Genomic DNA, 13,021 nt, shown 5'->3' with positions numbered 1-13,021 from the left:
CGCGCTCCGCTGGCTCCCGGCGTGGCCGTGATGGAGGAGGGCAGGGCACTACAGGTGCAGTGGTGGTCTGTGCAGGCAGACACTGGCACGCTCCCTGGCACAACCGGATCCCGTCTCACTGACCTGCTACGTGATCAGTCCCCATGGGACCGGTCCTGGAGAATGACTAATGCTTTCTGATGGAGCATCTACAAGATTACAGCTAGCAGCTCAGCATTCCGTCTTATCGCTGGCAGCTTAGCATGCGAGGGATCTCCCTTCGATATATATATATATATATATACGTGGCCTTATTTTCTCGACCAAAAATAAGTCGAGTTAATGCTTTAGTCAGCAAGGTGAGTTTTGTTTGTGTTAGTATAGTCGGATCTTTAGCATTCCTGGCCTCTTACCCGTTTTGCATGGGGCTCATCTCTGGAAGTGAGGCTCACAACAAATTACAGAGGATTACTGTCAACTGTTTGGGTTTGCTTTATTGAAGGGCACTGAGCTGTGGTCACAGTAAGGACCAGGTATAATTGCATTGAGGAAGGAATTTGTGCAGTTATGCGTCACTAAACCCTGTGTACTCTCCCACCTTTATCTCGATCTTTCTCTTGCGCTCTCTCTTTTGCTTTCTTTATTTTCCACACACATGTACACATGCTCGCTCACACACACACACACACACACTCACACACACACGGTCTGTTGTCTAACTTTCACTCCTCCCACCTTTTCCCTGTCTCTTTCTGTCTTTCTCATTCCTCCTTGTCCCTGTCTCAGTGTCTTTATCTTTTTCTGTCTCTATTTTCCAACCCTTTCTCTTTGTCTCTGGATCTATCTCTTTCCCTCCATGTCTCTATGTCTCTGTGTCTTTATCTCTTTCCCTCCATGTCTCTATGTCTCTGTGTCTTTATCTCTTTCCCTCCATGTCTCTATGTCTCTGTGTCTTTATCTCTTTCCCTCCATGTCTCTATGTCTCTGTGTCTTTATCTCTTTCCCTCCATGTCTCTATGTCTCTGGGTCTTTATCTCTTTCCCTCCATGTCTCTGTGTCTTTATCTCTTTCCCTCCATGTCTCTCCATGTCTCTGTGTCTTTATCTCTTTCCCTCCATGTCTCTGTATCTTTATCTCTTTCCCTCTATGTCTCTGTGTCTTTATCTCTTTCCCTCCATGTCTCTGTGTCTTTATCTCTTTCCCTCCATGTCTCTCCATGTCTCTGTGTCTTTATCTCTTTCCCTCCATGTATCTGTGTCTTTATCTCTTTCCCTCCATGTCTCACCATGTCTCTGTGTCTTTATCTCTTTCCCTCCATGTCTCTGTGTCTTTCTCTTTCCCTCCATGTATCTGTGTCTTTATTTATTTCCCTCTATGTCTCTGTGTCTTTATCTCTTTCCCTCCATGTCTCTGTGTCTTTATCTCTTTCCCTCCATGTCTCTGTATCTTTATCTCTTTCCCTCTATGTCTCTGTGTCTTTATCTCTTTCCCTCCATGTCTCTGTGTCTTTATCTCTTTCCCTCCATGTCTCTCCATGTCTCTGTGTCTTTATCTCTTTCCCTCCATGTATCTGTGTCTTTATCTCTTTCCCTCCATGTCTCACCATGTCTCTGTGTCTTTATCTCTTTCCCTCCATGTCTCTGTGTCTTTCTCTTTCCCTCCATGTATCTGTGTCTTTATTTATTTCCCTCTATGTCTCTGTGTCTTTATCTCTTTCCCTCCATGTCTCTGTGTCTTTATCTCTTTCCCTCCATGTCTCTGTGTCTTTATCTCTTTCCCTCCATGTCTCTGTCTTTATCTCTTTCCCTCCATGTCTCTGTGTCTTTATCTCTTTCCCTCCATGTCTCTGTGTCTTTATCTCTTTCCCTCCATGTCTCTCCATGTATCTGTGTCTTTATCTCTTTCCCTCCATGTCTCTGTTTCTTTATCTCTTTCCCTCCATGTATCTGTGTCTTTATCTCTTTCCCTCCATGTCTCTATGTCTCTGTGTCTTTATCTCTTTACCTCCATGTCTCTGTGTCTTTATCTCTTTCCCTCCATTTCTCCATGTCTCTGTGTCTTTATCTCTTTACCTCCATGTCTCTGTGTCTTCTTTTCTTTCCCTGAACCCTTACTGCTTTGACATGTTTCTGACCGTGTGTAATTAGTGTTTGTGTGTGGGTGTGCATCCGTCTGTAGGTGTGTATCAGGGGGTCTGTGTTGATGCTGATGGGGGTCTCTGTGTACCTCACTAGGTGGCAGTGTATGACTACATCTGGATAGAGGGGGGCCCTTTGGCAGACCGTGCCCCCCCCAGGGGTGAACCCCGTGGAGGTGTGCCCACCGTGGGGAGCGGGAGCTGCACCCACGTGTCCATCTACACCCTCTACCTGAGCGGGCAGCGCCACCGATACAGGCACTTCCTACGGCATCCAGATGGTGCCATCTTGGAGGTAGGGTTAGCCCCCCTGCTCGCCCATTATCTCTTTCTCCCTCCCTCTTTCTCTATATATTTCCATCACTCTCTTTATATATCCCTCTGTCCGTCTAACTCGATCTCTGTCTTTCGTCTGTTTATACCTTTCTCATTCACCCCGTAACTCTCTCTCCCTCATAATCAGATGCCGCTCGGTCTTTTTAGTCATTATTCATTTATTTGTACATTCTTTTTCTCTCTCTCTCCCGAACCACTCTCTCACCCACCTCAGTATGTCCAGTCAGAGGGAGACAGAACAGGGAGCCCTGTAGTGGACTCACAGCACACACACACACACACTTTCATACACAGACACACACACTCACACACAGACACACACACTCACACACACTTTCATACACAAACACACATTCAGACACACATGCACACACATTCAGACACACACACATTCAGACAACCACACACACATTTAGACACACAGACATACACACTTTCAGACACGCACACGGTCAGACACACAGGGACAGACACAGACATACACACCGCATTCAGACAGGCAGGGGTGAGGGAAAGAAGACGGTAGAGGTTAGCACACTACTGTTCCCTGTGTGACTCAGAGTGGGAGGGAAACAGAAGAACAGTACAGTGCCTTCCTCCACCTCCCAAAGCATCACGCGCACACACACACACACACACAGACATAGACACACAGAGACTTGCAGAAACATACACACACACACAGAGACATGCAGAGAGACATACACAGACACACACAGACACAAACACATACACAGACTAACACAGACATATGTACACACCGAGACACACGCGTCACTCCAAGACAAACAGACACACACACACACACAGACAAAAACAACTTGCCCTGACTTTAGGGCCGCGTCTTTAAAATCCACGTTGCCCATGACCAGTAATGGTTCTCCTACTGTATATCTAGCTCCGGCGCCATGCTAACGCCATGCTAACTCCCCAAGCCAGATTCTTCACCAAGCCAGTGTCCGCCTTTCCCTCGCTCAGCACAGACGTTGGGATCCAGAAACACTGGGTGGTGCTTGCCTTCTCCCACCTCCTGCCTTCTCCTGCCCTAGGCCTGCCTCACTCCCACCCCCAGTCAGTCAGGACTGAGCAGCCTGCCGCACAGATTGGCTGTCTAATTAAATGTACCACTGATTCAGATTTGTAACAACTGCAAGCACATGAATTAAACTCCCCCGATCCCACCCCCGAGAGCAACCTGGATCATCACCATCCCGACAAAAAATTAATATTTTAAAGTTGGCCGTCAGAAGAGAGGACGTGGGAGATTTATGCCGTAGCTGCATCAACAGTTATCTCTGGGGCGGTGGGGCATCCTAATGGGTCCCCTTCATAGTTTGACTGATGAGAATGTGTGTAAACACATAGCGTGGCATATCTATTAGTTTATGTTTTTTGGGTGTGTGTGTCTCTGATCTGTGTGTGTGTGTGTGTGTGTGTGTGTGTGGCCTGCAAACCTATGCGTCCCAAATTAGACATCTGGGAGAAGTTGTTTACTGAGGGATTTGAAAATTCACAGAAGAACTATTCATTTTTACCGTCTCCCAGACAGAAATGCGGTCGATATAGAAAAAATAAATAAAAAAATAATACAATTCACTCTTGGCATTTCTGCTGAAGGAAATCGTTTGGCCCGCGACCCACCTATAACCATGTCAACTGTAAGGATTAAGAAACCTGTGGCCGTGTTTCTGTTGTTCTCCTCAGAGAGAGCGGGGGGGGGGTGGGGGGGGCTGCGGCCCGGAGAAAGAGGACAGTGTCCTCCATTATCCCCTCCACCACACCACGGTGGCCATGCCTCTACATCCGGTGGCAGAGACGCCAGTGGCAGCCGTGTACCCTAATGCCCGGCTGGGGTGTGTGTATCTGGGGTGGGAGTGGGCTGGGCTGGGGGTGTAATGCCTGCTTTCCAGCCCCACCGAGCGTTCCGCTTTCCACCCCTCCTTTTCCCTACCGCTCCCAGCACGGGCCCCCTTTACATATTCTAACTAATCCTTCCCTGAATATATAGACTGGTTTTATGTATAGAGAGACATCCAAGAATCACCAAAGGGCATCCCCAGCCCTCGGAAGAACACTTGAGCTGATTTTATTAGTGCCGTATGTAATTCTGCCAGCAATATACAGTCAAGTGTATGCGACGAGGGGGTTGTGTACAAACTGGCCTGCAGATTTAAGGTGACAGCTCCTCTGAGGGAAATAACACTGAGGCAATCCTGGCTGAGCACAAAAAAAATATATCCAACTGCACAATTCGGGGGATACTGTAGAATTCCTGCTGCATATTGTACCGTTCTGCACAAACCCCCTCTGTATACATGGTTATAATACATGTTTGTGTTTGTCATTTTTCAGGTGAGGCCTTATCCCATATCACAATGCATAAAACAAAACCACTACCATCCTAATATTTCCTTATTATGTTATAATAGTAGACGTTATTGGGATATTGAACAGGCCTGTCAGTTGTTGCTCGTTCACCTTGAGGAAGGACTGCTTGCTCTGACCAACACCATGGTAGTTATTCAGTTAGAGGACTTCAATAGGAATATTTATTAGACTCAGTATAAAACAGAGACGTTTCCGTCTGCCGCTGTCAGTTAAAGGATTCATCCATTGTATACTGAAGCAATATTGACGGATGGTTAATTTCCTACTAAAGAGGTCTGCTTTTCCCTGGCAGAGTCCTGAACATCCATGCCCCTGAGGACCAGGCCGAGCGTTAGACTGGCAGGACCATTGCTCCAGGGTCCTTACTAGCTCATATATACCACAGTTAACACTAAAACATTTGTATAAACGAACACCTAAGAAAAGCAAGCCCTCCAAGAGGTGCCTTGAGCTATAGACACTTTTAATGTTAATATGGCAGATTGGTGTGTATATTTGTATTGTTCTTTGGAGGGGTAGCAGACCGTGACTAAGCAAAGAAGCCCGCTCATGCACATTGAATATTCATTCAAACCATGTGATTACTGCACCTGTATCCATCTGGCTTTGAAGTAAAAGGTAACCAACACTCTGTACTCAGGGCCCATCATGCATTGCAATTGAGGAAATTGGTCAAATCTTGTCTCCTTGAAGGCATCTACTGTATCTGTTTACCTTTATTTGTAAAAGCATGCTGGGATATGGAACCTAATGTAGTGCAGAAATAATAGTTAACTGTTAAAGTAACAGTCCCGTTGGCACACTTTGCCAAAAGGATTTTAAAGGTGGTGGAGTGTGGTTTGTATTAACTTCTCTAACAATCATTATGTATAAACAGATGTTTGCCAGCTGCCAACTCACAATACGGGGCTCACAACAACCGTTGAGATTCAAGTAGGGCACTCATAACAAAACCACTTCAGAGATGGGCCCACAACAGCTCCGTCTCAGGGAAACAAGATGGCCGACGGAATTAGTATGGGCAAAGTCATTATGTTCCGTACTAAAACCACAGTAGGTTTATGTCTCCCTGTGTCTTCTTCCTCCGAGGCTAGCATTTAAGTGTCTACGGCCTGTAAAAAAACAGAAAAGATTGGAGAAACCAACTGTGCGGTTGTACGATCTCCTTCTTCCATATGTGATCCACAGCATATGTGAGTCCTGGCTCAGCTTCTGTAAAAGTCCCATTAAAGATGCACAACTAAGGCTCCAACAGCTTGAATATTACCTCAACGCAAATTATTTATGGCTCAGAAAAACCATGATAAGCATCTGAACCACGTGGTAAATAAAACCAGCGTTCTGTGCTATTTCATTATTTCTCCCTCTTTTGAAAATGTTGTTTTACCACTGTTGACTTTATTCATTGGTCTTCCTGATTGGATTTTAATCCTGCATAGTAAATTCACTTGCCATGGGTATCACTTGCTAGGTATCAGTGTACTATTGTTGAATACAACTAGGTATGATTCCCAAATAATGACATTCCGCCACCAGCCCATGTGATAAGCAGCAGAGAGAGAGAGATGCCATTTCAGTATCAGGCCTCCTTTTGTCTTACCCTTGACATGACTCAGCATTCCTAAACCACAAATGACTCTGCGCTTTCCAATATTGACCCAATTCTGCATTTGGAATATGAAGAAGTTAACCTTTAAAAAACACCTCGCAGCAACTGTGATTGACAAACTGCATCAATTCTTCGTCCTGCTTCCCTGGCTGTATTTTATAATTACTCTGCCGCTGCGTGTTTGATTGCCGCTTCGGAGCCGCAGAGCACGCTTCATTGGGTATGAGGTCATCGTAATCCTTCAGAAACATCAATATGATTTATACAGGAAGTGAGTTCTGCTATCTGCCGTTTGGTGCAGCAGAAGGATACGTCCTTGGTCTTTGTATGCTGAATGAAGAGATTAATGTTTTCCCTGCTGGACATTTTGGCTTTGTAATAAGACCTTTTATGAAGTGTAATGCCTCTAATTATCCAAATAGGTTCATAGTCGTTTAAGAAGATTTTGGGAATATTTTTAAGTTAACTTGAAATTGTGTTATCTGTGCGCAATCTTCTATTTATATTTTTTTTTTTACAAATCCTAAACTTTAAAATGTATCTCACGTCCAGCACCAACATATCTTCAACTTGAGTTTGTCTGACAGATTTTTGTCTCCATTGTGTCTCTGAAGGTGATCGGCGACTTGGAGTGGGAGGATCCACCTCTCAACAATAGGCCACTCCCAGGTCTGAGGTCACTGGAGGACAACCAGGAAGACGAAGGCCCAAGCTCCACCCTCCAGCTCAGGGAGAGGAAAAGGAGGAAGCCTATATGGCGTGAGTCCTGGCCTCTCTGTCTGTGCCGATTGGTTGATGGCTGTTTGGGCGGTGTGGACTTGCAATAACAGTTTGTTAGTGTTGTGTTTTTGAACGGTGTCATGGCCTTTTCCGTGCCCTCAGGAACCCATCGTGTGGAGCCAGTAGGAGACAGTGGGCATGGCTCAGGCTCTCCACTGCAAGGTGTCGGCCACTGATGTCACTGTCGAGTAGAACACAGAATTACAGGACACCCAGGTACAACTCCACCCAAAACCTCAACTGAATGGACATTGTATGGACACAGTCTCATTGGTTTGGGTCTAATTCCTGACCTCAGGTATTCATAGTGTGGAACCAGTATGAGACCGGTATCCGTAGAAACACATCAACCACACAGACAGCAATACATTAGTCTCCAGGGACAATACGCGCCCCGGTGATGGACAGTGACGGATGGATCACTGTGAGATTTGTTCCTGAGTAATCTACAGCATTCTGGCCGAACAGATGAAATACCTCCAGACGATGTATGTTGGCACACCTCAGACGATGACACTTGTCCCCTTCTGTGATGTATGGCCTGGTTAACGTCGCAGTCACCTGGTTCCATAGGGCGATGTGCCTCACTTGGGATACAGCACAGCCAGAATCAGGAGGCATAAATAGGCTGCCTATGCAGATGGAGCCATTCATTATCCCAGAAACAATGTGAAGTAATGATTCTGTGTGGCAAATGAATGAGGGTCATTAGGTCTTCATTGCTGCCCCAACAAAATGAAAAATTACAATTTTAAAAGTCACCAATCAAGGCTGAAGTGATAAAATATCAATATTGGGCCCACATAAAGCTGGATGATATTCGGGGTTGGGGTTGATTTGTATTGGATATGTGTCTGGTGGCCGGTGCTTGACGGAACGAAGTGGGCCACAAATCAGCCCATAATGGCTGTCTACTTATACATATAGCCTAATTAAAGGTTGTGAGCTTATTAACATGTGTCGCTGGAGCTACGTGTGCAGGATGGAATCGGTTGGCGCGGCACGAGGCTGGCCTGTAAAGGTTTTATAGATAACCTGTCATACTAAACCACATAGGGGCTAATATCGGATGTTAATAACCTGTCATACTAAACCACATAGGGGCTAATATCGGATGTTAATAACCTGTCATTTTCATTGATGATGATCCCTCTTTATGGCTGGCCATTATCACACCACCGACCTGTTGGAGACCCGACCGAGGCCTTCTGGGACGGTGAACCGGCCCGGGTGCTCATTATGTCTACCTTTGGCCTTGATGTTGCTCCAGACCTCTATGTATAAACCATCATAGCCATGACCTATGCACACAGTGCCGCAGACAGAACCGAGCAGCCAGCTAGCCTCCTCCCTGTGAACCACACGACTCAGAAGCTCTTGGACGACTGCTGATTTAAACGTCTCCTTGAAATATAGACGCCGAGGCACTATTTGCAGGATTCCACCAGGACAAAGTGTCTTCACAAGCTTAACGTGAGTATGAATTAAGGGGCACGTTTCACGCTGTTCTCCTGTAACATTTTGACCCTATAAGTTCCTGATCAGTGTTTGCTGTGTAGTGTTCCATTATGCAGAAGTGTTTCCCGAACTTGGTCCTCGGCCCCCAAAATCGGGCACATTTAATAAAAACGGTATTCAAATTAGACATGCCTCAGAAACGGCTAGGGGTTTTACAACCTACAGTCAGTACTTCCTTTCCCAGTTTCCACTATATTCCATAGCCACAAAGTCTCCTTTGGCTGTATCTGTAATGCAGTGCTTTTGAACTGGGTATGGTAAAGTGACTACAGTAAACAGACTATGGGTTGGCAACCTTTTCATCAACTGAATAGCTGAATTCTGACACCACTCCTTGAGAAATAAACTCATTATCAGATTGAAACTCCTGTCTCAGTTGGTTATGGACCAGTGCTATTCCTCAGAACCCTGGCATCTAATTTGTATGGAGCTCTTTGTTTGTACTTGCCAATTTGCGGTTTTGATTGTGTTGTTTTTACGTTGTAGTGCTGAAAGACGTGTGCAGTTGTCTTTGGACCCCACCTGTCTTGTTCTATATTTTGTCTGGTGTGATACTTTGTGTGGACCTCTGGAAGAGTAGCTGCTGCTTTTCTCTGTGGCTTAGCAGGACCCTAACCATTGTTGCCTTTCATGAACTGATCCCTGCTAAGGTTTGTGTTTTTCTTCCTTCTGTCATTGACCCTGCTGATAGTGACTCTGTTTAAGGTGTACTATTACTAGGTTATGCTTTACCAGTCTTCAGCTTGTGAAAGGGTGTCTGCTATGCAAATGTTAAAAAAAAAATCCTAAATTGATGTTATGTTTGTTTGTTTTTTGCTCTTTTTTCATTTAAGGTTATGGTTACACATAAAAAGAAAATGCTGTTAATGGTTATGGTCACAAGGGAAGTTGTACATGTGGCCTGTAGTTTCACATGTTCTGTACTTTTGTGTGATAATGTTTTTGTCTTGTATGTGATCCTCCATACTGTTCCAGGTTTAAATTTTTTGTTGTTCATTCAAACCTGGATTTTTGGCACAGTAGAAAATATTCTAATAAGTTAGATGATAGATGTTATCCATTAGGTTTGAAATAAAATTGAAATAAAAAAGAAAGAAGATTGCAGAAATAGGCACGGTAATGAATTTGTGGCTAGGGATGACCATCACCCTAAAGTCTCACTGCTTCCTGGTTTCCTGCCCCTGACATTACCCAGAAGTCTGTGGAGCTAATCTTCGCCAATTAGAGATCACTCCATTAGGAGTGACAGCACCACACCCCCCAATTCAATCAGCTTCTCTAATGAATGCTGTGCAGATCACCCTGTCTGTGACTCAAAAACCAGAGAGACCTATGCACACACGCGCACACACACACACACACATACGAACACACAGACACACTCTTCCACAAAGATCTCTCCCTGCCTCTTCTGTCTTAAGTTGATCTTATCCACCATCCACCATGTGCGGTCAGGCTCAGTCCCCATCTCCCCTTTATATCCACTGACCAAGGTTTATTTATTCTTACAAATATATTCGGTAAGAGGTTTTTACTGTAACAGTTTTTTACTTTCATCGATTCATTATAACTGTGGAATTGTTCAAGACATCTCTGAACAGCATGTGTATCCAGGTGAAATTTGACTGAAGTCATCAAACAATGTGTTTGTGTCGTCTTGTTATTGTATTGGTCTGTCTTAATGGAAACTTAAAATAACCAGGAGCTGGTCTGCGTGTGGTTTATGGGAATAGTGCAGTTTCGTAGGGATTCACATGTATACACAGAATCATGTTGTACTTGTCTGACTGTATGTTTTAGTTCATGCATATTCTTTTTTATATTCTGAATCTTCTGTCACCACAGGTGTAGATTTGCTTTCTCTCCATTAACTATGGCTGTTTGTTCTGTCCACACTTATATATGCAATTAATCAACAAACTAATATTCCCTGAGAAATACTTCTCACCAAAGGATAAAAGGTATTCCAATGGTTCAAATATTTGATTGCTAATGACAAACACTAGTTCACCATCATTTAAAATTCAAATCAATCCCTAGAAGCAATTTCTTTTTTGGGGGTGGGGGAAAGAGAGATGCCCTTAGGTCTGTGGTGCTTCACATTTGCTGATTTAAGTTAAAAGTAAGCCTTTTTGCAGAGCTATCATAAGAGAACTGCAACTTTTTTAAAGTGAAGCTCATACATCTGCATAGCTGTAGTACCTGGGAAAAAAAAAACTTGAAAAGAAACAGCGTTTGTCTAATTCTATATTTATGTACCCCTCAGCTTGTAGTGTTCACATTGAACGGTTTGTGTTCAGAAGTGCTGCGGTGATCGTTACTGTGCGCTGGAGACACGGGGCAGCTCTGCAGGCTGGGTTACTGGGCTGGCGCACGCTCCATTCATCTGAATTAAAGTGGACCTGCGAAATAAAAGGGATTCAAATGTGTACTTTGCTTCCAAGAGGTGTTTCTGATGACGATTCTCTCTCTCCCTCCCTTCTCTTCCTCTCTGGTAAACAGAAAAATCCTTTTGATGAAAAAAAAAAAAACCTTAGCATTTAATCACATATGACTATTCTTGTGTTTTATGGATATTTCTCCAACTTCATCTGTGCCGTTGAGTCGTTTGATGTTAAATATTATTGTAATGCTGTAAGTAAAAGGACTTGCCTTCGTTGTTGTGGTGAGGCCTCTGAGATCAGAAGGAACCTGCGGCTCCAGCAGACATCTTTGAAGGCATATTCAATTCATATAAATATTTACATGGATATATGAAAAAACAGACTCTGAATTTTAACGAGAGACTTGTGTTTTTTTTCCCACACGCATCCTGGAACACGGTTGCGCCACGTTAACTTGGTGTACTGAACGTATCCTCTGCGCTATCACGGACTAACTCAAGTTATTACCACTGTTTACTCATGCAACTCTCTGAATAACATTCACTGTCCATCTATGTCATTAAGAACCCAGTCAGCTCTTTGTAATGGGTATGTAATCTAGAACCTAGTCAGATCTTTGTAATGGGTATGGAGTCTAGAAACTAGTCATCTCTTTGTAATGGGTATGTACCTTAGAACTTAATCAGCTCTTTGTAATAGGTATGTACCCTAGAACCTGGCCAGATCTTTGTAATGGGTATGTAGTCTAGAACCTAGTCATCTCTTTGTAATGGGTATGTAATCTAGAACCTAATCACCTCTTTGTAATGGGTATGTACCTTAGAACTTAATCAGCTCTTTGTAATGGGTATGTACCTTAGAACTTAATCAGCTCTTTGTAATAGGTATGTACCCTAGAACCTGGTCAGATCTTTGTAATGGGTATGTAGTATATAACTTAGTCATCTCTTTGTAATGGGTATGTAGTCTAGAACCTAGTCATCACTTTGTAATGGGTATGTAGTCTAGAACCTAGTCATCTCTTTGTAATTGGTATGTAGTCTAGAACCTGGTCATCTCTTTGTAATTGGTATGTAGTCTAGAACCTAGTCATCTCTTTGTAAAGGGTATGTAGTCTAGAACATAGTCAGTTCTTTGTAATCATACATTCAACTCCACTTGCACTGACCCTTGAAACAACTCTCTGGTGCTTAAGTCATTACAAATACAGTGTGATGATGTCAACATTGTGCCATATTTCTGAAGAGCAGCAGGCATCTGGATGGATCATGTGCTTTTACAAAATGTATTTCTTTTTTATTATTTATTTCTGGAGTGGCAGAGGCAGATGTCCTGCTCACAGGAAAATAATTTGCTTGGAAGAAAAAAAGAAAAAAAAAGAAATATGAATATGCAAATCGTGTCACAACGTGGAACCTTGTAATGACTAGGAAATGTTGTCGCCATCTTTCATTATGCAGAGGTCATTGCTTAATGCAGGCAGCTGGGGCCGCCTGACTCTCTCTTCTGTTCTCCCTGTCCCTCCTGTCATCTCACAGCCACTTGAACCAAACTGCAGCTTGGCACAAGACACAGGGCCAGGGACAGGCTTGCCACACACTTCCAGCTTGCATGTCACATACACAGACAAACAGACACACAGATCCATGCAGAACCCCTTTCCGCCCCACCCACCCCTAGGCGCACACACTCCTATGAGGTCACGTGACTGGATAGAGGTCTTCGCTTAATTCTTTGTCTTTCTCTGTCTCTTTTTCTGTGTTTTTGTTTCTTTCTCTGTTTCTCTCTGTCTCTGTTGTTTTCGTTTCTTTCTGTCTTTTTTTCCCCATATCATAAACAATGCACACTGATAATTCCGGTTTGTCTTTTGATGAACTCTGACCTATCCAT

The 13,021-nt window shown here is 43.9% G+C and overlaps 1 protein-coding gene across 2 annotated transcripts in view; it reads left to right on the top strand.

Annotated features, from left to right (window-relative positions):
- Positions 1–10,443, top strand: part of ofcc1 (orofacial cleft 1 candidate 1) — an 88,034-nt gene extending 77,591 nt beyond the window's left edge. Inside the window, exons 18-21 of one of the 2 annotated variants that reach the window (XR_004575035.1) lie at positions 2,214–2,411; positions 7,064–7,208; positions 7,332–8,702; positions 9,234–10,443. Coding sequence is in view for 1 of the 2 variants with exons in the window: in XM_034289209.1 (XP_034145100.1) it covers positions 2,214–2,411; positions 7,064–7,208; positions 7,332–7,405 (417 nt within the window). In the remaining variant the exon portion in view is untranslated. Of the gene's footprint in view, positions 1–2,213; positions 2,412–7,063; positions 7,209–7,331 lie in introns of both variants that reach the window. The other variant, XM_034289209.1, reaches the window with a different exon arrangement.
- Positions 10,444–13,021: the final 2,578 nt, after the last annotated feature.

The sequence above is a fragment of the Esox lucius genome, chromosome 21 (assembly GCF_011004845.1).
Source record: "Esox lucius isolate fEsoLuc1 chromosome 21, fEsoLuc1.pri, whole genome shotgun sequence".
Lineage (NCBI taxonomy): Eukaryota > Metazoa > Chordata > Actinopteri > Esociformes > Esocidae > Esox > Esox lucius.
Note: the sequence above shows the minus strand (reverse complement) of the source record. Positions and strands in the feature narration are given on the sequence as shown.